We start from the raw sequence: 26,839 nt of genomic DNA, 5'->3' as shown, positions 1-26,839 counted from the left end.
AGGCCTTCTATTTTGCAGAGCAGTAGAGACCAAACCCGTTATTATAACTTCCATATCCATAGGGCAATGTCTCCTTAGAGGCATTAGGGGTAATCGGTCTATCCACTTCCTCCATCACCTAGGTAAGGGTGTTGGAAAAGAAAGTTGGGGAGATGTACCCTAGGGCTTCACTTTTATTTTTCATACTATGAACTTGCGAAGCCACCCCTAGTAGGAATAACTCCTTTAACAAATTTAATTTTGTTTTTCATTGATTTTCTTCTTCTTCTTTTCTTCATTGCCTAGGTAAGGGTGTTGGAAGAGAAAGTTGAGAAGATGTACCCTAGGGCTTCACTTTTATCTTTCATACTACGAACTTGTGAAGCCATCCCTAGTAGGTATAGTTCCTTTATTTTTGTTTTTCATCGATTTTCTTGTTTTTTTTTCTTCTTCTTTCATTTTGTTGTTTTCTTCATTTCATTTCTTTTTTCTTTTTGTCATCAAGTTTAATTCCTTTAACCACTGTGTTTTTTTAGTCCACTTGAGTTTTGAATTGCATCAAAGAGTGTATTAAAGATTGTTTTCTATTCAATGTTGGTAGATTTGGATGGACTATTTGAGAATTGAAAATAAATAAGAATGTTTCTTCATTTTCCAATTCTCACATAGTGTGCATTACACTCTCCCAATCTGAGAGACTTGGACTATAGAGGAAGGGGTTGACAATAGTTCAAAGGTAAGAACAAGTTCAATGTTAAAAAAGAAAAGAAAAGAAAAGAAAGAAAATGTTGGTTTGCCTTCTTTCATTAAACATCTTGTAGGTGGATGTAGTGATAAGAAGCTGGAAAAATCAATTTTTACCACATGGAGCTTGGTAAGTAGGTTCTCAAGGGTGTTTCATTACCTATTGCCTTAGATTGATTGAATTGAGAGTCATAAGCTGAAAGTCGCTATATAAGCAATAGAGTGATGTTTATGTACATTTTTCCATGCATAAAAAAAAAAAAAAAAAGTTGTAGTGAAAAGACAGAAGAAGATTAAGTGACTGCTTGCCTTGAATCAATCTTTTGGGCTCAACTGTCTGAAAATTGGGAGGTGGTATATATGGATGAAGGGGAAACTTTTGTGAAACTATTTCTTTAAAACCTTTTAGTCTATCAGGAACTAATATCACCTAGTTATTTCGAGTTAATAGATTAGTTGAGTATATTCTAAGCTTGTAGTACCCTATACTTTGGTTTAAGATGGCCATACTTGATTTTCCATTCTTCATTAAAATTTTGTTATTCTTTATTCTTTAATTTGAGTTCTCATTTTTGTTTTTTTGTTTTCGTTGTTGAGTGATTAGCAACAAATTGGCAAGAGGATGTGATGAGAACTCAAATTATACACTATGATGGCTCTAAAATAGCTTACTTTAGTGTATTTGAGGCACTTATTACAATCCTAATGTTAGTGTGATGTTAATCTCTTAGGAAAATTCATTTGGCATGTTTTTTCAGATTTCTATAGTATTAAGGTAGGTTTAGAGCACTTCCAACACTTCATGGAGAAAAGAGTACCAAAAATGAGGGTACTTTACCATCGATAGTGCACTTCAACCTGAGTAGGGCTCCTGATAGTGTACTATGTAGGGCCTAGTATAGACTACGTACCCTAGGGGCACCAATCCAAACTACGCACTTAGAGAAGCGTACTTAAGATTGTGCACCTTTAAGTGGTGGTCTTGATTACGCATTAAGAGGCCTAATTTACATTGTGCACTTCATATTGTACACTAAAGAGACTCAACTCAGATTGTTCACTTCCTTTAGGTGCTTTAGAAATCGTGTGTTTCCTAATATGTACCAAGATGAGAGCACAGTATACCATTCCATCTTGCACATTGCTCATAGTTACAAGAATCATAAATATGCTATTGTTCATTAATAAGGCAAAGACACATCTATAATCCTTGGTGTGTAATTTTCCTCTAATAAAGTAGCACACCTTCCCAATAATAAAGTGTGCTATCTCCTCTAACTATGAAACATACCCTTGACAATTTCCATCTCAACACATTACCTTCATGACTCCACCATGCGCACATACCACATCTTCCAATATTCTCATACTCATAAAGGTTTCACAACAAATAATGCCCCTGTAGCTCAGATTGATCTATTCATACCACCATGTTATCACATTGAAAAGATAGGAAGTGCGACCATCTACTTCACACTAACATTTTTTTTTTATTGATGGTTGCATTGCTACATCTATAGCATGGGTAGGAGGCATGCATAGCTAGCTAGGGATAACTCGAAGCAATAGGGGAAGAGAGAGATATTCCATCTATAAATATGAGAACTATAAATAGAAAATGGGAGAGAGAGGATCCATAGGGAAATAAGTTAGATTGTTTTAGTGTTTGTGTTTCTTTTTCTTTTTGTAACTTTTTTTTAATGAATTTTTTAGTTTTGTGTTTATTTTGTTTGCTTCTTTCTTTCTTCAAGAGGTAAGAGGTGTTGAGATCCTTGTATCTTAGTTTAGTTCACCATTATTTTAGTTGTCTATAGTTAAAACACATCTTTCTTGGGCTAGTAGTTACAAAGACTGAAAGAAGTCTCTACTAACTTAGGCCGAAGGTTATGGAGGCCACAAGGAATAATTACTTGAGAACTCTTATACTAGAAATAGACTTTTTGATATGAGTAACAACCCATCTACATCATCTAATTGTGAGGACTAAAAAAAGACTAGTCAAATTGAGTTGGTCTTTCATTGAGGCGGTTGATGCTCATGTTAGTGGGAGCCTTGCGGTTGGTTTAAACCCAGGATTTGGTCCTAAGACCAAATATTGGGGTGGGAGGGAGCCCACTTGAGCTTGAGAAGCAAGTGGGATGCTTGCTTTAATCCATAAATAGATTTATGGAACTTGTACGCCATATGCTCTTGGTTCTTTGCTATGCAATCATCTAGTTGCATCATATAGATGCACTCATTAAGATTTCTATTCAAAAATAGAATCTTGACATCCATTTTCCATATCTCATAGTTGAGATGTGCCACAAGAGATAAGAGTACTTTGATAGACTTGAGCATGACTATTGGCAAGAAGGCTTCCTCATAATTGAAACTAGGTTTTTTATTATAACCATTCGCCACAAGCCTAGCCTTAAAATTCTAAACCTTTCCACCTACTCTATTTTTCTTTTTGTAGATCCATTTGCATTGTATGAGTTTTATCCTTTTAGGTACTTCTATAAGTTCCCAAATTTGATTAGAATACATAGATTGCAACTCTACCTCTATAGCCTTTTTCCAAATATATGCATCCACATCACTCATTGCTTCATTAGAATATGTGGGAACGATCTCATGTTCCTTTAATGGCCTCAAAAGACTCTCCTAAATATATGAATAAGATTGAGTATATAACAACCCTCCCACTATGATGAGATACCATTGTATTAGAAACAAGAATGGTTAACAATATATTTGTAGTTTTTTGAATTGTTATGCATGAGAGTCTCATCTAGTACTTTCAAATCAATCTTATTCCTACTTTTATTATCCATCATATAGTCATCTTCTAGGAATCTAGCATTTGTACTCACAAACACCTTTTGGTTGACCTAATTATAAAAAGAATAACTCCTAGTCCATTTTTGATATTTAACAAACTGACGGACTTTTGATCGTAGTTCCAACTTGTCTACCTTTAGTTTCAACATGTATATAGGGCACCTTCATACGCAAATATGGTATAAACCAAGTTTACAACCCATTCACATCTCTATAGGAGTCAAAGGTATTGATTTAGAAGGAACCAGATAAGAATATATCTATTGGTATTTAAGGCATATCCCTAAAAGGATGTAAGAAGTGTTGAAAAACTCATCATAGATTTTACCATGTTTATAAGAATTTGATTTCTTTTTTCCACTACTCCATTTTGTTGTGGGGTTCTAGAAGTACTCAACTGAGATATAATTCTATGTTCCTTAAGAAAATAATCAAACTCAATTGACATGTACTCTTTTCCTCGATTAGATTAAAATACCTTGAGGTATTTATCTAATTGATTCTCCATTTTACCTTAAATTCCTTGAATTTATTTAAGGCACCGAATTTCCTATGCACAAGGTAAACATAACCATACCTAGAGTAATCATCAATGAAAGTGATAAAATACTCATACCCTCTATGTGCTTGGACATTAAAAGGTCTACATGTATCAGAATGCACTAGATCTAGATGTTCTTTGGCTTTAACCCATTTTGTATTAAAAGATCTCTTGGTCATTTTATTTTCTATAAAGAATTAGAAGATTGGAAAGTCTTTTGAACTAATAAATGTAATGTTCCAAACTTAATTAGTCTTTGGATCTTATTTAGATCAATATGACCTAAGTGTAGATGCCATAAGTATGTTTGATTAATGCTAGGTATCTTCCTTTTAATGAAACATGATGATTTTCAACAACAGGCAAGATAGGAGTGATGCAAAAAAGATTTTCAACCAATGGAATTGAGCAAATAAACAAATCACTCTTTCTAATAAAAACACTATTATTGAAATAAATGAATAATATGATTTATTTAGGTTATAAACTGAAATCAAATTCTTTCAAGACTTAGATATATAAAGAAAATGCTTGAGTTTGGATGTTTATTATTCTCTAATACAAGAGTAACATCTCTTACTACTTGCATAACTATCCTTGTAGCAGACGCCAGAGTCAATTACATCGCTTCTTCATTCAACTTTCTCATTTGTTGAAACCCCTGTAAGGAATTACAGATATGGTTAGTGGCCCTATAATCTATAGAATCTACCACTAAACATGATTCAATTAAAAGTGAATGAAACATAACTTTTTTTTTTCTTTAAGTAGAATAGGCATCATTTTTCCAGTGGCTTCTTACCACAAAGGAAACACTTGTCCTTTCCCTTGTTCTTGCCTTTCCCAACCTTGGTTTTCCCCTACTTGGTTTTCTTGAAAGTATTCTTCTTCTTTTTATTATGGGAAGAACCTAAAGAATCTTTCATTTCCATGTAAACATCTTTAGCATCCTTCATAATCCCTTTAGTCATCTAGAGTTCCCTCATTAGTTTAGACAAGCTCACCATTAACTTGTTCACAGTATAATTGAGTTGAAACTAGTTAAAGGAATTTGGTAAGGTCTCTAGGATTATATCAACTTGGGTTTTCTCATCGATTTTATCACCAAGGATCTCTATCTTGTTAAAGAATGCAACCATACGAATCATATGATGTCTAATATAATTTTTTTTTTTTACCATATTGGTGTTCATAATGTTATGATAGAGCCTTTAAAAGTATGACATGATGTCATAGATTTGAAATTCATTATTTATTTAATGATATTTTCATTTCACTTTTATATATCTCTATTCCATGTATTATAATTCATGCTCATTCTCACCTAGTATCTTTTGCATTATATGTGATTTGGGTGCATTAGGAGTTGTATGGAAGATCCAAGTTTCAGGTTCATTGCAAATAGATGGCTTGTTCACAATCAATTCATGGGTCTAGATAATTCATTATAGGTTGTAGTGTACTACCTTATAATTGGAGGGATGACTGGTCTTGGTTATTGGGATGGGTTTCCCATGGTGAGGGCACTAGTATATATGGTTACACATTGAATTAGACCTATGGTGAGTTATGACATAGGATTATCAAGTAGTCATGACTTCATCAAGCTGCTTCATTGTATTGTCTTTCAACCTTGAGTGAACACTAAACTTGTGTCATCATTTTTGTTTTGACCTATGGTGAGATCGTAAATTGATCATATATTCTCTATGGATTGGGTCACCATTGATGGAAATCGTTAGCAATAGGTATTTCAATAGAGGCACCATGATATCTCTTAGGATTGAGACAGTGTGTCCCCTTGGGTGATCCTAAAGAGGTGTGTTTATGGAAACTATGGTCATAATAATTCTTTAAATGGAACTCGACATAGGTTCTTTTAGATTTAAGATATGTCAATTGAACACACAATAGGGGAATCTGTAACTTAAAGATGGTAGAGGTAGTCTTGAAAGGTTTTTTTAGCTTTCACCTTGTTAGACTACGGACATCAGTTCATGGGAAGACTGAACTCAATAGATAATAGGTCACGGACCCGAGCACTTGGTGTCTCGTTGTTATTTACATAGAATACCGGAGTTTAGTTAATTCTTTGTAGTGGGATGTTGAATCAACTTTAGAATTGGATTTTAAGGGAGCTAGTATTCCTATGGGTCCTAGTGGCCGATCCTCGCTTTGAGCTCATATACCTTGTTGGCATGGGTTATGATGGTCGGATTAGCTCTAGGTCCACTTTTATACATAAGGGTGTTTTGGTAATTATGCAAGGTTGCATAGGGGTAAGTGAACAAGGTCTCTAGATTTGACTAATTGATTAATTAGTAGGCCCTATTGGGTTAATTAATCAATTGGGACCCATTATGGGCTAGATTAAGTGACCCAAGCCCTTAGTGAGCTTAAGTCACTTAAGCTAAGTAGAAAACCCTAAAAATACCCCCTTAGGGGTTAGGGTTCATATAGTTTTTCTAGAGAGCCATCTTCCATCTCCAAATAGAGAGAGAAAGAATAATAACCTCCACCTTCCTTTCCATCCACACCAAAAGTTTGTCAAAATCAAGGTTAGAGTCATCAGGCAGAAGACTTTGGGTTTACAAGACTTTTGCAATTTCATTCTTTATCTGCACCACGCGGATTTGATTTGGGAAAATCCGAATTTGAGGTATTATTTTTCGTGCGCACTTTTTGAATCCATTTAAAGCATACAAATGCTATTTTTCCGTTGTGCATAGGATTTAGAAAAGGCCTAGCGAGGATAGTTATGTAAGTTCTTAACCCTAATCCGGGCTTAGGAAACAGAGAGATTCGAGTTTTTCCATTCATATCATCCTTGAGTTATATATCCTTCTATTGTGTGATCATCTCACATATCTTAACTTATAAAGAGCTTATGTCTAGTTCTACTTAAGGAACTATTATGACCATGGTTTACATGAACACGCCTCCTAAGGATCACCTAGTGGAACACATTATCTCAATCTCATGAGATATCATGGTGCCCTTATTGAGAATACCTAATACTACCGGTTTCCATCAATAATGACCCAATCCATAGGTCATAATCACTTTAGGATCTAACCTATAGGTTAAAGTCATTGCTAACATGGCACAAGCTTGGTATTCTCTAAATGTTAAGAGGCAATACAATGTAGCAGTTTGGTGAAATCATGGCTACTCAATGGTCTTATGTCTCAACTCATTATAGGTCTTATTTAATATGTAACTATATACACTAGTACACTCACCATGGACAACCCATCTTAATAATTGGCCAAGAAACCAGTTATCTCTCCAATTAAGAGGTAGTGCACCGCAACCTCTAATGGGTTGCTTAGGCCCATGAACTGATTGTGAATAAGTTAATTACTTGCATGGAACTTATGACTTGGCTCTTCTATACAACTCTTAATGCTCCTAAGTCATGTGCAATGCAAGGAATGCGGACTAGAATGCTCATAAGGTGTAATGTATTGAGTAAGGATAAATAAAAGAACAACAAAAACTTTATTTGATAAATAATAAACTTCGAATTTGTTACATCATGTCATACTTTTAAGGGCTCTATCCTAACACTCTTTTATTTAATTGAAGTTACTTATCCTAAGAAAATAAAGCCCTTAAAATCTAATAATTAAATTATTACTTTTAACCATTAATTATTCCAAATTTTAAATTGCATATAACTTTTGTACTTATCTCTAGAAAATAATGTCTTTGTAATTTAATAAATTAATATAAAATGAAATAAATAAATATAAACCAAAATTCATTTACCATAATCTTATAAAACATAATATCACTATATATACTAATTCAGTAAATGTTACATTTTATTTCATCGTTATTTATATTTTTTTATAGATAATATCTTGAAATATGATATATTATTTATATTAAGAAAATAGTGCCTTCATATTCTAATAAATTAATTGATATTTTTAATTACAAGTTATTAATTTTTAAAATACCTATAACTCTTGTACTTATCTTAAAATATAAACCAAAATTCATTTATCTTAATCTTATAAAACATAATATCTCTATATTTACTAATTCAATAAATGTTTTGTTTTACTCAACTCATTATTTTTATTTTTAAAGATAATATCTTGTAATACTATAGATTATTTATCTTAAGAAAATAATATCTTCACAATCTAATAAATTAATTATTATTCTTAATCATTAGTTATTCTAATTTTTAAAATATACTAAAAACTCTTGTACTTCACTTAAGAAAGTAGGATCTTCATAATCTAATATGTTAATATAATGTGAAATAAATAAATATAAATCAAAAGTTATTTATCTTAATTTATGAAACAGAATATTTATGCATATAGTACTAATTCAATAAATGTTATTTACGAGGTAATATCTTATAATTACCTCGTGAACACAAGAAGATATTCAAACAAGCATCTCTCCTTACAAAGACACTTCACAATTCTATGAGCTATCCTTAAACATGTAAACTAAGTTGAATAAAAAAATTTAAAACCAGACAGTCAAACATGACAACAATAATGGTTGAGATATTTTAAAGTTGTAATAATGATTTTCTAACATATGTCATAATATCAAGAATTCTAGTTTTATTCTTCAACCCAGATCACCACATTCAATAACATAAAACAAAATCCACATAATCCCTTAAGGCCCAATAACCTATATTCAAAATCATAATAATTATCACAAAGTGAATAATGAGATCCACATTGCATTCATTACTATATTTAGAAAACCAAATCCAAAATGAACAAAAAACCCAAAGTACGTGAAAGTTAATAATATTTGTAGTTCATTAGTAAAATCAGCCATGGGAAAGAGAAAGTCACTCGGTTATAAAATAAAAGTTCTGAAAAAGCCCTAGTTGTGATACGAAAATTGAATCTATACCTGATTAAAGTCACCAAAGCTAGAATTGATCAAGCTTCTCGATGTCATCTTCCTCAACTGGAGCACTTTCCCAACGATCCTATGGATATGGGTTTGAAGGTTAATGATGGTAATGCTAGGGTTTCAAAACAAAGATTGGTTATGGTGAGGTAGAAGAAGTCTTCATGGTTAGGGAGTTATGAGAACTTTTGGGTCACTACAACAAAGTACATTATTAGGGATGAAATGTTTCATCTCTAAAAATTTTATTTTTGTGGCATAAAAACATTGTAGATGAAAACATTGTAGAATTGTCTTTATAATTGTGTCATTCTATCTTTTTGGGGATGAAAAACTCAATTTTGTCATAGAAACATATCTTTAATGAAACAAAATCATGGCCAAAATTATTTGTCAATGAGTGTTTTTTGTGACGTAAAGTCAAAAGTTTCATTGGAAATAAATTTAACAAAAATCAATTAAATCTTCTAACAACACAAGAACTCATTGAGCTAGGAAATTATTTTCTCTCTAAATGTTACTTTATACATTGGGAGACGAAATATTTTCATCCTAAAATATTGACATATAGTTTCTACAACAAAATAATTGTCTCCAAATATTTCAAATTAGATTAGGGATGGAATATTTATGTCTCGAAATATTGACATATAGTTTGAGTAATACAAAAGTTTCTTCTCAAAATGTTTCAACTTACACTTAGAGACAAAATTATTTCAATTTAAAAAGTTAACAATTGTTTAGAGAATGGAAGAATTTTATCTCTAAATATTTCTATCCACATTGGGAGATGAAAATAACAAAAAATTCTCGTCTATGAACACATGGGGATAAAAAAATTTCAGCCCTCAATGGAATATTTTTGTCCAAGTTTGTATATCGTCCAAAATAAAAGTGACCAACAAATAATAGTAAACCACATCATGATGTCAACTCTTTGGTAAAGATGGTGGCTTGGAAGATGAGTAAGATTAAAGTAGTGGTTGCTAAGAAGAGTTAGTTTGTTGTGGCATGAAATTCCGTATCAATGATTTCAACTCTTGCAACTCAACAGGTAGTCATTGTCTTGAACTCTTGTAACTCTATGATATATATGCTCCCACAACCTTCTTGTCTTTCCATACCTTAAAAATAGCTTATCACTTTCCAAGCACTCTTTATGTTATCTTTAAGTCAATGAGAAGAATACCACCCTCCTAAATTTGATGCATCTTTTCCTGTAAAATACAATATAGTTTTTAATTAGTAAACATGTTTTGATATCATATAATGGAAGATAATTTTAATTTTCATTAATAATCTTATATGTCAAGGGTCCATGAAGGAACTTCACTTCTCCTTACCTCTTCAACTAGGAAAAAAATAGTCAATGCAATGTAGATTTTAATGGATTTGGACCTCTAATAAGATAAAGACATTTACATTTCTGAAAATGATAATCCATAATTATTCTAGTAATGGAGTGATAATATATATATATATATATAAAAGAATTAAATAAAAAATAAAAAAAACTTGAATGCAATGAATATTGAAGATTCAAAGCCTCGGGTTAAAATAGGATAAAGGAGAGGAGATGTGGTTGAGATGTGAACCATTAAGAGAAGAGGCTATGCCGACCATGTTCAATGTGGCAATGGTAGAGATAAAATCAAATAGTATGGAGCAACAACATGAGCAGTAATGACGACAATGCTTTGATGGGTAGCAATGTTGCTTCATTTGGTGGTGAAAGCTTCAATAATGGTGATGAGTGGCTATAGAAGGGCTTTTTGAGAGCTTTTGGCCATGAATATAATAAGCTACTTTCGCCTTGTCACTTTTCTAAAAGAGTCTTATGATATTTGTAAAATAGTGTTAATGTCATCATATTTAAAATTTTTATTATCTTATGGTGTCACCTTTTTTAATAATGACACTATAAATAAAAAAAACAGTCACCAAAATATCTAAGTGCAAATATCTTATATCATGCATCACATTTATTGTATCATTATTTTAATAGGGCATCATAAATAGTGACACTATAATTTGTTTTCATAGTAGTGAAATTACTTGTATCCACTACTTAATGTTTTAATATAAACTCACGACCATGCTTACAACTGCAACTATAAGATATAGTTGCTCCACCTATGTCCACGCTCTATGGTAGTCAATTTGGTATACAACTATATATATGTTATAGTCACATCATTTTTAATCTTTATTGAGGCTGCTGGCCGCTGCCATAAGCCATTTTTCTTATAGTGGATTATCAATCAATCATAATGGGCCAAATTTAAGACACCTTGTAAAGCTTCTATGCCTTATAATATTTTCAATGGTGAAACACTATTGTAACGAACCTTCAATTTATCAAACGGTTCGAAATTGAAATAATGCTTGTGATTTGATCTCTTTTCCTCAATGTCCCTGGAATACTCCGAGGCCTCATTGCGCATTTTCTGTAGAAAAACAACATTCAAGAAGCAAAATGGGAAAGCACAAAAGAATTAGGGATAGAAAGAAGTGTAAGTCGGTTTCAAAGTCTTGAGATATTACGTCCTTAATTTTTCTCTTCACATAAGAGTCCAGAAAGTTCTAATACGTACTTTATCAATGAGAATTTGCATTATTTCCATTTTTATTGTGTAATAACCGACAGCATCTCTCTCAATATCGAGTTGGCGATCGTGTATCTTCAGTAGTTGCAATGCTATATCTTGATGCCCAGATTCCTTTAGCTCCTTTGCCACTTCCACCACCTGCAAATTAACAACCATATGCAGATTTTTGTTGGTTAGTAAAGCCTTCCAGTATCAAAGTGGATATGGAAGAACAAGGCTAGATGTTGATTTGGATACACAAATTGGTTCCCAATCATGTGATGGGTTAATTGAAAAAGAGGACATCACGAATTGTTACAAGACACTAGAGTTGCAGAGTGTATTTTATATAGAACATTAATATGGGGATTAATAGCCCAAAACACGCTTATCTGATGTTACAGAATAGGGAGTGGAAATAGCAGTAGAATTTTACAAAGGATGGATGATGGAAGGGAAGGTACTAAAACGTCAAAGCTTCCAACTTTGGTTGGTATTCAAATTATTCTGTACTCTACGGAATGACAAAAATGCTTTTCAGTGTCGTCTAGAGACCAGGCTTTTTGGTTTTTCCTAGGTCAAGTGGTCCATCTACAGGGTGATTCCAGAATAGCATGTGGGGGAATGCTCATGGCAATTGGAATAGATATTGGAATGCTCTACCAGGCTGCACAATCATGCATGTCAAGCACAGGACTGACCCAATTTGATCTGCCTCTACATTGGCATGGCATAAAGAACCGACCACAATCCAGACCATAACCAGTTTTTTTATGTTATAGACCATAACTTGAAAGCGGATGTGAAGTTTCAGCACAGCCTCATGCATGACAATAGGAACAATTCCAGATTTCAAATGAGTAGAACAACATTCTGATTTTATAGAATTTTCCAACCCTTTAAACATAAGACACCCAACACTCTAGGATGGTAACATTAAATATGGGTGAAATTTAGCTGGTCAATCGAGCTGAGCTTAGTGTTCAAGCTTGACTTATTAAGGACCATTAGAAATTAGTGAATAAGGAAGAAGAAAGGAATTGGAAGCGAGGGATTGTATAACATTTATGACAATCTGCACATGGTTACTGAGTATAAAATGTGGAAGCAAAATGTTTCTTGAAGTGCTAAAAGAGCCATTTCAGGATGGAATTCAAACTTGTAACCCATTTCCTGAATCCGGCCCCTTCCAATTCCTTTTCATTACAAATTCCATTGGTTTCAAACAATGGAACCGAAAATATCTAAGCAATGTCTTTCATTTTCCTCCAAATACCATAGTATTAAAATATTGATCTTTGGCAAAAGTTAAATTGTGTATAAAATAGAACCTCTTCCGAATGTTCTGCTGTAAAGGCCTGGGGAGGCCTACTCTTCTGATCCGTAAGAGAAGTCGATGGATGACCCACCCTGAAAGTTATAGGACCAAGGATGTGCTCAAGAGGGCGGCTCCTAGAAGAATGACTAAAGCTTAAATGGGGTTTGGTGGAAAAATGGCTAAAGCAATAAGGTTTGGTAGTTATTGCAGCCTTGTAGCCAGAAGACATGTGAATGGACTGATGGGGGAGGGTGCCAAAACGGTAGCCAATCATGGATTCCATGGGTAGCTTGATTGTGCTTTTTGCAGATATAAGACTTCCACAGGATTAAAAATACTTGCATTCCATGGTCCTATATATGACAAATATAAGTGGTCCTGCTGAGAGAATAAATCTATGTTTCTAAGGGGAAGAAGCAAGGTATAACACGACTGATTTAGAAAATACTGTCTTCGGCACTAAGCAAGGGATTTTGTCATGTGTTAGTACCCAAGAGGCATTGAAAAATTCCATGGCACATCCATTAATTAAGTGCCATACAAATGATAACTTCAATAATGAAGAGAAAGCATCATGAATTAATAGGATGGGAAATGGTTTAATTAAGCTATTATTATAAATGGCAATGAACTTAAACAAGGAAGGGCAAGGGGCGGGACAAGAATAGCATGAATTTTGGTTCAAGCAAAAGGTGCAGTAAAAAGGAAAGGGACTTTTTTTTTTCATTAAAATGATTTTTTAAATAAAAAGTTCTAATACTATATTTAGTTGATATATATATATATATATATATATTTATCCTAGAACTTTATTTCCATTATGATATAATATCTTTGGATATTGTGTTTAATGAAATATATTATGCTATACTCATATTTAGTTTCCATAAAAATAAAAAATGGAATAGAAAATATGTTTTATTTTAATGTTCAATATTTGTTTAAAATAAAAATTATATTATATGTGGATTACAAAAAAAAAAAAGGATTTTTTCTCTCATATTTAGTACTATATATTTAGAAATTGTTCAACAATTTATCATTTAGTTAGCAATTTTTTTTTATTTCTTTGGTAATAATATTCATGATTTATAAATTTAAAATTTGTAAATAAAAATATCATATTGTATTGTTACATATATAAAAGCATGTTACATATATATTAAATAGTAGGGTCTAACTATAATATAGAAGTATACTTTTTCAATATCTACCCTTGTACTTGAATCACATTTGTTTGCATCCATATTCGACGGTTTGGATTTTTTGTCCGATAGGTATCTTAGCATTTTTCTAAATGATATATACTAGTATTATTTTTTCTTGTACTTTATATAATTCTCTAATTCTTTTTTTTTTTTCAATTACATGTTCAATATTTAATCAAAATTTATTGTTTTCCAAAATGAGTAATATAAAAAATCTAATAAAAAATTTTAAAATTGGATGAGAAGTGCCAATTTAATTATGAACCACATACATCCTAATATCAAATTAAAATCATTATATCCCAAAAAATTATAAATGGATAGTATATCATATTACTTATCATATCCTATATTTAGTTGAATATGAGATCAACAAGTGATATGGTAATTTATCTTATTTGGTCTTGATTTAAATATAGGATAAGAAATATTATGTCATCTCCCATCATATCCTATGCTATATCTTGTTAACGTACATGTGATTTTTAAGTTTATTTTTAAAAAAAGTTAATGCGGCAAAGTCAATCAAATAATGGTCGGACTACCATTTTCCATACTTTAATGAATCACTTTTTTTTGTTTCTCTTTATCAATAGCCATGATAATTTTCTTCGATTTTGCAATTACTTTTAATTAGGCGTCCATTACATCTTTATCTCTTTTGAAATTAAACAAATTAATGTCATATGATATTCAAATGGCTACAAAGATTCCCAAAAAGAAGGAATAATGCAAATAATTATTAAATTAATTATTTTTTTTTATAAATATGTAAAAAAAACCAGGGAAAGAAAATTAAGAAATTTGTTGTTTTTTAAGTGGATTTTTTTGTGGTATTTTATTTTAAAAAAAAATTCTTAAAGAAGATAATTTAAAGTGGTTTGAAAACAATCTAAGTGAAGTATTAATTAAAATTAATTAAGAAATAAGTATAAATTTCGTTTTAAGAGTGGATAATGCAGGTGATGCTTGATGTCTTTTTCGTAGCAGCAAGCACAAGGTTGTGCAATTCATGCAGGTCCCATCAGCCAAATTGTCTTTAAATGGAGGAAATATGTTGGGGGTTGCTAAAAGACTATATATTTTGGCCACTTAAATGGATGCATGCATGTTCCTAACTACCTGATTGAAGTGTGATGACATATGAATGGAATGCCTTTGGGTAACACATATGACACAATGCCTTGCTTACTACCAAAGACAATATTTTCTAAAGTAGCAGTCTATATTATACCTTGCTTATTCCCCTAAAAAGAAAGGTTTTATTCTCTATATCAGGGCCACTTATTCTTCCCCTTCAAGAAACTAACGGAGCAAAGTGAATCAAATGATGGAAAAATTGATGATAGAAGTGATTGTTGGAGTATCATTTTCCACACTTTAATGGATCACATTTTTTCTCTCGTTATCAATAGCCATAATAACTTTCTTTGATTTACAATCATTTTTCCGTGTCCTTTATATCTGTCTCTTTTGAACTTAAATGTTATATAAGGATTCATGATCAAGTGACCCCCACAAAATGAGGTATTAATTAAAATTTAATTAAGAAATTATTTTAATTTTTCACATGAGATTGGATAATGGAAATGATACTAACGTGGTCTTTAAAAAAAAAAAAAAAAAATGAAAACTCCTTTCTACACACATGTAAATAGATAGCCAACTAACCCTTAAAAAACTCTGCCACCAAGCAATATGAGATCAAACAAGGACTACTGAGATTCATAAGGAAATACTAGCTCCTTCATAATCTAATTCTAAAATTAACTCAACATCTTATTATAGAGAGTCAACTATATTCCAATATCTTATGCTATTAAATTAAGATAGCAAGCTCGGGTCCGTGACCAGTATCCACCGCATGCAAACTCCCCATGAACTAGTGTTTGTGATCTAACGAGGTATAAGCTATCAACCTTTCAAAATAATCTCTCTAATCCTTGAGTCATATATTATCCTATTATGTGATCAAATGACATACTATAACTTACAAAGTGCATGTATCGAATTTTACTAAAGGAATTAGTGGGACGCCACAAATTTTATGATTACATGTCCTTATTATCACCTAATGGGATATGATGTCTCAATCCCATGAAATATCATGGTGTTTCCATTGAGAATACCTATTGCCATCAACCTCCATCAATAATGACTTAATCCATAGGGAATATATATATGATCACCTTAGGGTCTCACCCATAAGTTAAAGTTTTTTGTTGATTTTAACACTTGCTTAATATTCTCTTAAGGTTAAGAGTCTATGCACCATAGTAGCTTGGTGAATCATGATTACTCAATGGTCAATGCCAATATTTATAATAAGTCTTATCCAATGTATAACTATACACACTAGTACACTCATTATGGAAACTTATTCTAGCAACTAAGATAAGTCGTCCTTTCAATTAGGAGATAGTGCACTATAACCTCAAATGAATTTTATAATTTCATGAACTGACTATGAGAAACTTATTAATCTTACAAGGAACCCATTGAAAGGAACTTTGAATTACTCTGTACCCTATCCTAAGATTAGGTTAGGTGCATGCAATAAATACCTAGGGCATTTAGCTAGATCATAACAACAGAAGCAAAACACATTTTTTTTTATAAAAAAACAAATCTAGATACTTGAATTAGAAAATCTTAACAATGATTTTGATGTTCTTAATCCTTTCTTTTCAGTGAAGAACAAATCTGAAGTTGTTGAAAGTCTCATAGAGCCATGATCTTCCACTTAATAACTCTGCCTCAAACCTTGGTACACAAATGATGGGGGATTTGGAGGATAGAGAGTAGAGCTCTCTCTTTCTGGATGGTAGAAGAAGACAAAATACTAAAACCCTAACCCTTAAGGGGGTATTTATAGAGTTCTAACTAGGTTTAAGTAACTTGAGCCCACCATGGGCTTGGGTCACTTAAGCTAGCTCAACAAGGGTTCGAATTGATTAATTAACCCAACAAAGCTATCTAATTAATCAATTAGCTTAATTCACCCCTATACACCCTTGCAAAATTATCAAAACATCCTTATGCACATAAGTGAACCAAAAGCTAATCTAATTCTCATAAACTGTACCATCAAGGTATATGAACTCGAGTGGGGACCATTGAGACCTATATGACAATATTGGCTTCCTTAGAATTTAGTTTTAGAGTTAATTCAATATCCCACTACAAAGAATCAATTAAACTCTAACACCTTATGCAAATAATAACAAGATACTTAGTACTTAGGTATGAGATGTACTATACATTATATATAGTCTTCCCATGAACTGGTTTTTATAATCTAATAAGGTGAAAACTATCAGTCTCTTCAGATTACCTCTACCATCCTTGAGTTCTAGATTCTCCTATAGTGTGATTAATTGACATATCTTAACTCATAAAGAGCTTATGTCAAGTTTCACATACGGAACTACTATGGTCATAGCTTACCTAAACACATCTTCTCTATCTCAATCCCATGAGATATCATGATGCCTTTTATTGAGAATAATTGTTACTACCGACTTCTATCAACTATGACCTAATCCATAGGGAATATATGATCACTTTAAGATTTCACCTATAGGTTAAAGCCACTACTAACTTTGGCACAAGCTTAACATTCTCTCAAGATTGAGAGACAATATAACATAATAGCTTGGTGAAGTCATGATTACTCGATAACCTTATTTCATGACTCAACACAGGTCTTGTCTAATGTGTAATCATACATACACACTAGTGCATTCACTATGGGAAACTCATCCTAATGGTCAAGACCAACCATCACTTCAATTAGGAGGTAGTACACTACAACCTCAAATGGATTGCCTAAGCTCATGAGCTAGTTATAAACAAATCATCTACTTACAAAGAACTTATGACTTGGATATTTCATGCAACTCCTAATGCACCTAAGTCATGTAAAATGCAAGATATGAAGGTCAAAATCCTCATAAGGCACAATACATGAAATAAGGATAAATTAAAGTGCAACTAAAAATTTATGAAATAAATAATAAACATAAAATTTAATACATCATATCACACTTTTAAGGTCTCTATCCTAACACCTATGACTTGGATCTTCCATGTAACTCCTAGTACACCCAATTCATGTACAATATAAGTGGTGTAAGCCTAAATGCCCACATCAATATCAATTCAAATAATGAATAGAAAGTGGAAAGTCAAGTCTAACTTTGTTATAGAGCCCTTAAAAGCAAGACATGATGTGATATTTTTTATTTATTACTTATTTAATAAGATTTTAGTTTCAGTTTTTCTATCATATTCCATGGATTATATCCTATAAGCATTCAAATTTGGCATTTTTTGCATTGCACTTAACTTGGGTGTATTAAAATTTGAATATAAGATCCAAGTCATGGGTTCCTTCTAAGCAGATGATTTGTTCTCAACTAGTTCATGGATTTAGGTAATTCATTTGAAGTTATAGAGAACTACCTCTAATTAGAGGGATAACTGGTCTTGGTCATTGGGATAAAGTTCTCATGGTGAGTGAACCAGTGTAAATGGTTACATAATGGATAGGACCTACGATATATGAATCATGACATTGACTATTGGGTAGTCATGATTCACTAAGCTACTATGCTACATGGACTCTTAACCTTACGAGGATATTGAGTCAGTGTTGAAATCATTATGAGGCTTTGAATTATGGGCAAGATCCTAAAGTATTCATATATTCCTTATGGTTTGAATCACTATTGATGGAGGTTGATGCCAACAAGTATTCTCAATAGAGATACCATGACATCTCATGAGATTGAGATAATATGTCTCCTTAGGTGATCCTAAGGACATGAGATTATGAAATTTGTGGTAACAATAACTCCTTAATTAGAATTTGACATATGTCTTGTGAGTTAGAGAAATTAGTTGATCATATAATAGGAGGATTTATAACTCAATAATTGAAATGGTAATCTTAAGAGGTTGATAGCATATATCTTATTGGATTACGAACACCAGTTTTTGGGGAGTCTGTATGTAGTAGATAGTAGGTCATATGCCTAAGTTCTATCTTGTTGTAATCTACATAAAATATTGAAGTGAAATTCACTCTTTGTAGTGGGATAGTCAACTTCAGAATTAGAATATGAGGGAGCTAGTATTTCCTTATGGGTCCCATCAGTCCTTGTTCGAACTCTAGATTCATGGTGGCATGGTTTTAAGGGTATTTTTAGGTTTCTAATTAATATGTGTTTAAAAGGGCATTTTACTAAAAAAATGCATGTTATACTAGATCATATGAATGTTCTTTGTAGACTAGGCTAATATATTAATTAGAGCCTAATAGAGCTAATTAATTAATTGGAGCCTAATAGGGATAATTAATTAATTAAGACTCAAGTGAGCTAGATTGAGCAACCTAAGTCCAAGTTGAGCTCAAGTCACTTAAGACCATAAAAAAAACCTATATAAACCCCTTAGGGGTCTAGGGCTTCAGTCTTCCACTATCACTTTAGAGAATCTAAAGAGAAAACCTTAGCCTCCCCCTCTAGAAAGAATCCCACTTGTGCCAAGATCTAGGAAAAGATTAGGTTGAAATCAAATAGTGTTTGCATCTATCTTCTCTTATCTATATTTCATGTATTATTGATTTACTGCTTATTATTTCTTGTGTAATCATTTGGATTCATTGATCTTAAAATTTGTAAAAATTGACCACCACTCAATTCGCCTATGCTCTTCGATGATTAACCTAAGATTGGATTAGCTAGACTTTACAAATGGAATAAGAAGTTAAAAACCATTCTAAGGAGCATATAACTAAAGGAGTCGATTGAAAAATAGATTCTCGAAGAGTGATCTTTTGAGAAAATTAACTTTCAAGGGAGCAAGTTAACAATAGAAGATGATTTGGTAGAAACATTATTTCGGTTTTGCATTTTGGAGATTATTTTGACATCTTGTCAAATCCTACGTGATAATTACTTAGCATTGTAATTAAATCACTTAGAGATGATTTAATGATGATGGCCGGTTTTATGTTAAGCACAAACAATGATTGTTCATGTTCTCTTTAGTGATCATGAAAGCAGAAGTTATATTCATTGAACAAAAAGAAGTGGAGTCTTTTTATTTAAAAAATATTAAAAAAATTAATAAACTAACTACATAGCCATGGTTGAATTGACGCAACCTCAACTAAATGTTCTCAACTCTAGGAACCATATGGAAGTAACACAAGAAATGTCCCTTGCTATATAGCTCCTCTCTTTGTAGGGATAGAATAAAAAAACTCATTCTTATAAAAAGCAAACTCAATCTTGCCAGATTTTTTTATTTTTCACTCTCTTATGGCTTTGTGATTTTCAATTTTGGTTTCTATTCATTCCTATCAAATGGCCCTTTCATATAATAGGAAAAGAGCACAAATATCATCTGAAAAATCAAAGGATAAAAATGATCTAAAAGAAATAGAGATAGAGCAGTTAAAACCAAGAGTCTTTGAACAAAAATCTAAAAGATATATGCCCAAATGAAATTTTCAAGACAACCCATGAAAATCTTGGATGCTAACTTCCATTATTTGATGAAAATTATTAGACTCAAAAAGTTGAAACACCAAAAGCCACACACAAAAGAATATGGTTATCCCATATCCCTCAAAGGCTTTAGAAAATTATGAAATACCATGCTAGTTAGTGCTGTACTTGTATCAGCATTTCTAATATCCAATTCTTATTACTTAACAGAAGTAAAAAGCACTAAAACTATATTTTCATTTTCTTCAAGTCCCACGACTTTTAGCGGATTCATCCTTGTCGGGTGGCGCCAATGGAATTGCTTCGCTTCGGTTTTCACTGAATTTCTGCATGTATTCAATTGCTTTCTGATGATCATTCAACCCACACAATATACCTGACTGTAAAGGTAAGATATTTATCAGATATTTATATGTATGTATAAAGAAAAAAGAGGGGTAAAGAGATTTTAGATGGGGTCTTGACAATTCTTTTTATTATATGAGGATAATGATGGTCTACATAATGATTATGGGCTAAATTTAAAGCCTTTGTATGAACATGCTAAACCTTATAATGCTATCTTTGGTAAAGAATTGTAATTAACAAACCTTCAAAGCATAAAACAATCCAAATTTGAAATGAGGACGGTAAATGTGTTCTTTCTTATAAAGTTCTTCACAATAAGTCCAGGCTTCTTCATACTTTCCCTGCGAGAAATGATATCAAAATAAATTCAAAAAGTATATATACTACGAAATTAGAAATGACTGGAGAGGGAAATTAGATAAGAAAATGTCCAGAGAATGAATTAATTATTAAGGGTCTTTAGACTGCCTAAAATTACTTTTTCTCTTTCTTATCTAATTACCAAAATGGGAGTAGAATAGGAGCAACAGAGCAAAATGGAAGTAGAAGCCTGGTCTAAGAAATAGATGGGATATATAGGGGCTGTGAGAACATGATTTTAGTGGTAGATATAGATAATTTAAACTTTGGGGAATTGTTAAAATAAAATTATGCATGATTAAAGAAAAGGCTCTTTTTGAAATTAAACACAAGTAATAACCAAAACAATATGGGAATCTATATTTTAGTACTACTTAAGATGTTTAGAAATGTAGATCTAGAGTTTCTTCGGAATTTTTAGGCTATGTTTGGTTCTTGAAAATTTTGATGGAAAATGTAAGGAAAAAAAAAAAAAAGGAAAAGTGAAAGGAAAAAAAAATGAAAGAAAATAAAAAATATTTAAAATCAATAAATTATTTTCATATACTCCTTCAAAATCATTTCACTTATTTTCTTTTATCATTTAAATATTAAATAATTTAAAAATATATAAATTTCTAATTAATTTTAATTATATTTGATTTTTTTCTTATTTTTCATAAGGAAACCAAACAAGAGAAACCTTAGTATTTCTTCCTTTTGTTAGCACTTTCTGAGAGTCAAACATAGCCTAGTAAGTCTTCTAGAAAATTTTAAACAAGTTTAATCTCAACTTCATTTAGGCACACAAAAATGAAAAGAGAAGAAGTTGGAGAAACTTCTCATCAACTAAGCACAAGCTGAATAGAAAAGTAATGGAGATAATGCAGTATGGAACTCCAAGTTAATTTTTCTAATAAATTCAATTTAAACACATGCCAAATTTTTCTCTACGCCATGTTTGAAATAATAGGATAATATGACTGAGAAATCAATTCTATTTGTCTTCTATCAATACATTTAGATTAATTTTTAGAATAAGAATAAAAACAAAAAAAAATTATTATTTATATGTTATTATGATCCCGTTCTCTTCTTATTTCTATATGCCAAACACACCTTAAATATGTTGGATAGCACAAGAAAAGTATTCAATTTTTCGATAGTAGTAATCTCAACGAGGAAAAAGAAGTAAGATATTGAGAAATTGAACTAGGAGAATGGGATATACATTTTATAAATAAATAAAAAATATTGAGGCCATAAGTAAGTACTCCATCCAGAAATTAGTTCTCTTAGAAGTGCCATGACATGGTCATCCACAAGTTACCATTGTTTGTGTGGTATGTAGAAAAAAGAATGTAAACCATGGTAATCAAGAAAGGTGCAATACATGCCTGAAGGTAGAGAATGTGCATTATTTCCATTTTCACGTAGTAAGAAGCATCTGGGTCGTCCTCAACTTCGGGATCGTGCACCTTCAGTAGTTTCACTGCTAGATCATAATGTTGAGATTCCTTTAGGTTCCGTGCTATTTCCATAAGCTGCATACAATAACGTGCAATAAGATGGGTTTTCAAGATAGGTTTCAACGTGAAAATGATAAAGGTAATAAACCAAAAACTTTAAAGTCTAGCTGATGAACAAACTTCACTAAGAAATCATGTGAAGTAGAAATGGGAGATGCACATCCTCGTATGAAAGGTTCCACTTTGCTTATCCTTCAAGAGTTCACTATAGCTATTATGTCTCCTAATGTTGATCAAAGGGCCCACAATTCATGATATGGAATTTAATTAATTAGATGACAGATGTACAACATGATCAGCAAAGTAAAGCAAAGTAATTAACAAACCTTTGTAGCATAAAACAATTCAAATCGGAATCGCTTGGCATAAATTGCTTTGTTGTCATAAAATTCTTCAGCATACACCAAGGCTTCTTGGTCTTTTCCCTATAAAAAAGACGGTATCCGGACCAAAATTCAAGAAGCAAATTAACAAAAAAGAAATGGTAATATTTTAATAAATTCAGAAAATGTATTAATCACTGAAGGTTTTCAAGCTGGCTAAAATTGTTCTATTTTTTCTTTTCGTAATATGATTACCAAAAGGTGAGTGGAAGTAATAAACAATACTAAAAATAAAAGCACAAGCCGGGAATGTGAAAGAACATGATTTTCTTTAGAGATTTAGATAACAGCCAGTATGCCATTCTAGAATAATCATATAGTAAATTAAAATATGAAGTTTAGGGACTAGTGAAATTAAACTTACGAAGCATCGTAAAAAGATGATTTGGAAAACATTGCAAGTAATAATAAATCTCATAACTCATTCAAATATCTAGAAACGTGGATCCAAATTAGTAACTTCCTGAAAATTTTTAATAGGTTGGCATCAATTTTTTAAAAAATATCAGTCTCAAGTTCATATAGGTACACAAAGGATAAAGATAATAATGTGGAGAAACACATAAAATGATTTTAAGAGAACTATGGGGATGAAATGTAGGGTAGGCAACATCTCATCAACTAATCACAAGAAAAATATTGGGATAATATAGTACATTGCTCCATGTTAATTTAATTTTGAAAGATATACCAAGGATCTTGACTAAAAACATACCTTTATTGAATGTGGTGGATAGCATCTAAAGTGATGGATCATGTTGGAAGTTATCTTAAATTCCTCCTTAGTTCATAATTTAGAAAGAATAAGAAAAATATTTTTTTCTATTGTAATTATATTCTTTTTTTTTTTTTTTTGTTCCTTTTCTTCTTTCTAAGGAAAAGTGAAGGGAGCGCGCTTTAAAAGAGGATAGAGGATTATTATTATGTATCATAGAATCATGTACACTGGTGAAGAGATAGAAGATTAAGATGGAGACTGTTGAAAAGTGGATCAAATTCCTATTTGATGCATATTCTTTATTTAATTATCATGCAATGCATGGCATTAAAGCTTCTATTAGCTCAAAAAAATAGTATCAGAGTTAAGGTGAAGATGTCAGGAATAGCCTAGGAGAATACCCAAGGTCAAAGATATTGAAAGTACAATAGGAAAGCAAAGAAGGGAAATGATTTATAAGAGTTTTGATCAAGACAATTGCAAAAGAAATTTTAATCAAATATAGAGTTAGTATGTCTTCTCATCAATATGTAACATAAGAAGCCTATATTTTGTTATTTGAAATAAGTGTTGCATACCTTTTGCACTTATTGAATCTCCAAAGGTGGAAACAATATAATAATATTTGAATAATTCAACTTTTTGAGGAGCTACAAGATAACAACAAACAAGGTGTGCTTGTGTGTATTGTAAGAACTCGAAAGATGGAATTAATATTGTAAACATAGGATCAGAAATAGTACTAAGTTCTCATTTTGCGTATCTTTATATTGAAGTACAACAAGTGACTATCTCAATAATGGCGTACTAAAAGAGTCACCGACATAGGTGAGGCATGCATGGAGAAAACATATTTATAGTGGCAGCATGTGTCATGCAAAGATGAAAAACTGACTTAACTAAATTTAAGCCAATGTGGAGATTGTTGAACATTGTTTCATTTCTATTTACATATCTCATTTTTTTGAAACATTTTATACAATATTTTAAATATAGGTATTTGCTTATAAAAATATATTTTATTGTAGAATAAGAAAATGTATTAGGAATATCTTCATAAATATTCTGGACATACTTAAAAGAGTAAGGAAACATAAGAGAGTTCATGGATCAGGAGTTATATTGTGTATTTGTTTCTTGTGTAATATGTTCTCCTTGGTATATTAAAATGATTCTCAAAGATAAATAATTCATGCATAGCCTGTGATTATCATAAAAGTGACATGATGATCCGGAAGTTACATTTGATTGCATGGTAAGTAGAAGAGGAATGTAAGCCGGGAAAAGGCATAAAGCCCCTGAGAAGGAACAGTTGGGTCTTGAGTGGTCGGGTTGCTTTAAATGAGATATTCCAAAGTAAAAACTGTCTAAAGTAGTATATGGAGTAAGTTTTGAAGAGTCAAGAAATTTTAATACGTACTTGAAGGTAGAGAATGTGCATTATTTCCATTTTCACTTGGTAAGCAGCTTCGAGGTCATCCAAAACTTTGGGTTCATGATGCTTCAGTAGTTTCATAGCCGTATCATACTGCTGAGATTCCCTTAGCGTCTTTACCATTTCCATAAGCTGCAAACATCAATATGAAATAATATGGAGTTCTCAATATCTCAAGTGCAGAGGATGCTTGACCTTTTAAGTAACCCTATTTGAAATTGGAAGGACAAACTCAATGTTGATTTGGGTTTGGAAATTCATTGCCAAAAATGTCATATTCATAATAAAATATTACTTTCAAAACTAAATGGACAAACTAAAGGTGTTGAAAAATTGTAAATTCTTAAATCTATGTGCTTTGGAAAAGATTACATCAATTCCATCCAATTTAATCACTTTAGGATTCCTGGATCCTCTTCTAATTTCTTTTCATTGCCAAACAGTGGAATATTTCAAAATATCTAAGCAATTTCTTTCATTTTTATCTAAATTCAGTAGTACTAGAATATTGATTTTTGACAAAAGTTTATATTATCTGAGATGGAACAGAACCTCAATATGATGATCAATATGCGTCTGAGAAGGCCCATCTATCTGAGATACATTGCCTTTGCAGTTTGTCCTCCTACCCGAACTGATGTTGTGAAGAAAAGGAGAAGCCCAAGCCATATTTGCCCTTCCTTTATCCACTCTATTGAATGTAGGACGCAGTGAATTATCCACCATGCAAGTTATTGAAACAGGGATGTTCCCAATTGGCCTGTTTCTTGAACTTTTGGGGAGTGAAAGAGAAGAATGGCTGAAGCTTAAATGGGGTTTGGTAGTAGCTCTTGCAGCATGGAGGCCAGAAGGCCTAATGGACTGATTGGGAAGGCTGGAAAAATGGAGGCCAATCATGGATTCCATGGCGTGGTTGTGTTGATTCTAGGTATAGGACACTACTACTGGCATTAAGAGCACTTATATATGGGCAAATATAGCAAATAAAAATGATATTGCAGCACAGAATAAATTCTTTCTTTTCTGGGGAAGAAGCAAGGTATAATATAGACCACTGCTTTAGACAATATTGTCTTTGGCAGTAAGCAAGGCATCTTGGTGTCACGTGTTGGCAGCCAAAGGCGTTTCATTGATGTCTCACACATTAATCATATGGTTAGGACTTAGGACCTACCCAGCTTTGTGAAATTCGACCATCCTTTTTTAACAACCCCCAACATATTTCCTCTACTGAATGATAATTAGGGGGTTGATGGAGCTCTATGAGTTGCACAACCTTGTGCTTGTTGCTACGAAATTGGCATTGGCATCACCTGCATTATCCATATGAATGACGAAGGAGCAGGTTTGGGGAGCACCCTTATTCCATTCTCATCCAAATTACACAACTATTTTCCATCTGCATCTCAAACCCGGACTGAGGAGGGTTAAGGGGCTGTTTCTGTCTCCATTTACAAAACAAATAAATAGAAAAA

The 26,839-nt window shown here is 32.1% G+C and overlaps 2 protein-coding genes across 2 annotated transcripts; both read right to left on the bottom strand.

Annotated features, from left to right (window-relative positions):
- Positions 1-9,814: 9,814 nt before the first annotated feature.
- LOC104880509 (uncharacterized) lies at positions 9,815-13,208 on the bottom strand. Its single transcript, XM_010657356.3, has 4 exons — positions 12,903-13,208; positions 11,578-11,730; positions 11,332-11,430; positions 9,815-10,200 (listed from the first exon to the last, which is right to left on the bottom strand). Exons 1-4 carry the CDS (start codon positions 13,170-13,172, stop codon positions 10,180-10,182), a joined length of 543 nt encoding a protein of 180 aa, XP_010655658.1. The 5' UTR covers positions 13,173-13,208; the 3' UTR covers positions 9,815-10,179.
- Positions 13,209-20,627: 7,419 nt separating this feature from the next.
- Positions 20,628-26,306, bottom strand: LOC104880507 (uncharacterized). Its single transcript, XM_010657355.3, has 6 exons — positions 25,917-26,306; positions 25,350-25,496; positions 23,155-23,253; positions 22,697-22,843; positions 21,203-21,301; positions 20,628-20,992 (listed from the first exon to the last, which is right to left on the bottom strand). The coding sequence occupies exons 1-6, from the start codon at positions 26,268-26,270 to the stop codon at positions 20,858-20,860; spliced, it is 981 nt and encodes a 326-aa protein (XP_010655657.1). The 5' UTR covers positions 26,271-26,306; the 3' UTR covers positions 20,628-20,857.
- Between the last annotated feature and the right edge of the window lie 533 nt (positions 26,307-26,839).

Source organism: Vitis vinifera, chromosome 10 (assembly GCF_030704535.1).
Source record: "Vitis vinifera cultivar Pinot Noir 40024 chromosome 10, ASM3070453v1".
NCBI lineage: Eukaryota > Viridiplantae > Streptophyta > Magnoliopsida > Vitales > Vitaceae > Vitis > Vitis vinifera.
The sequence above is the reverse complement of the archived record's forward strand: the minus strand, read 5'-3'. Positions and strand labels throughout refer to the sequence as shown.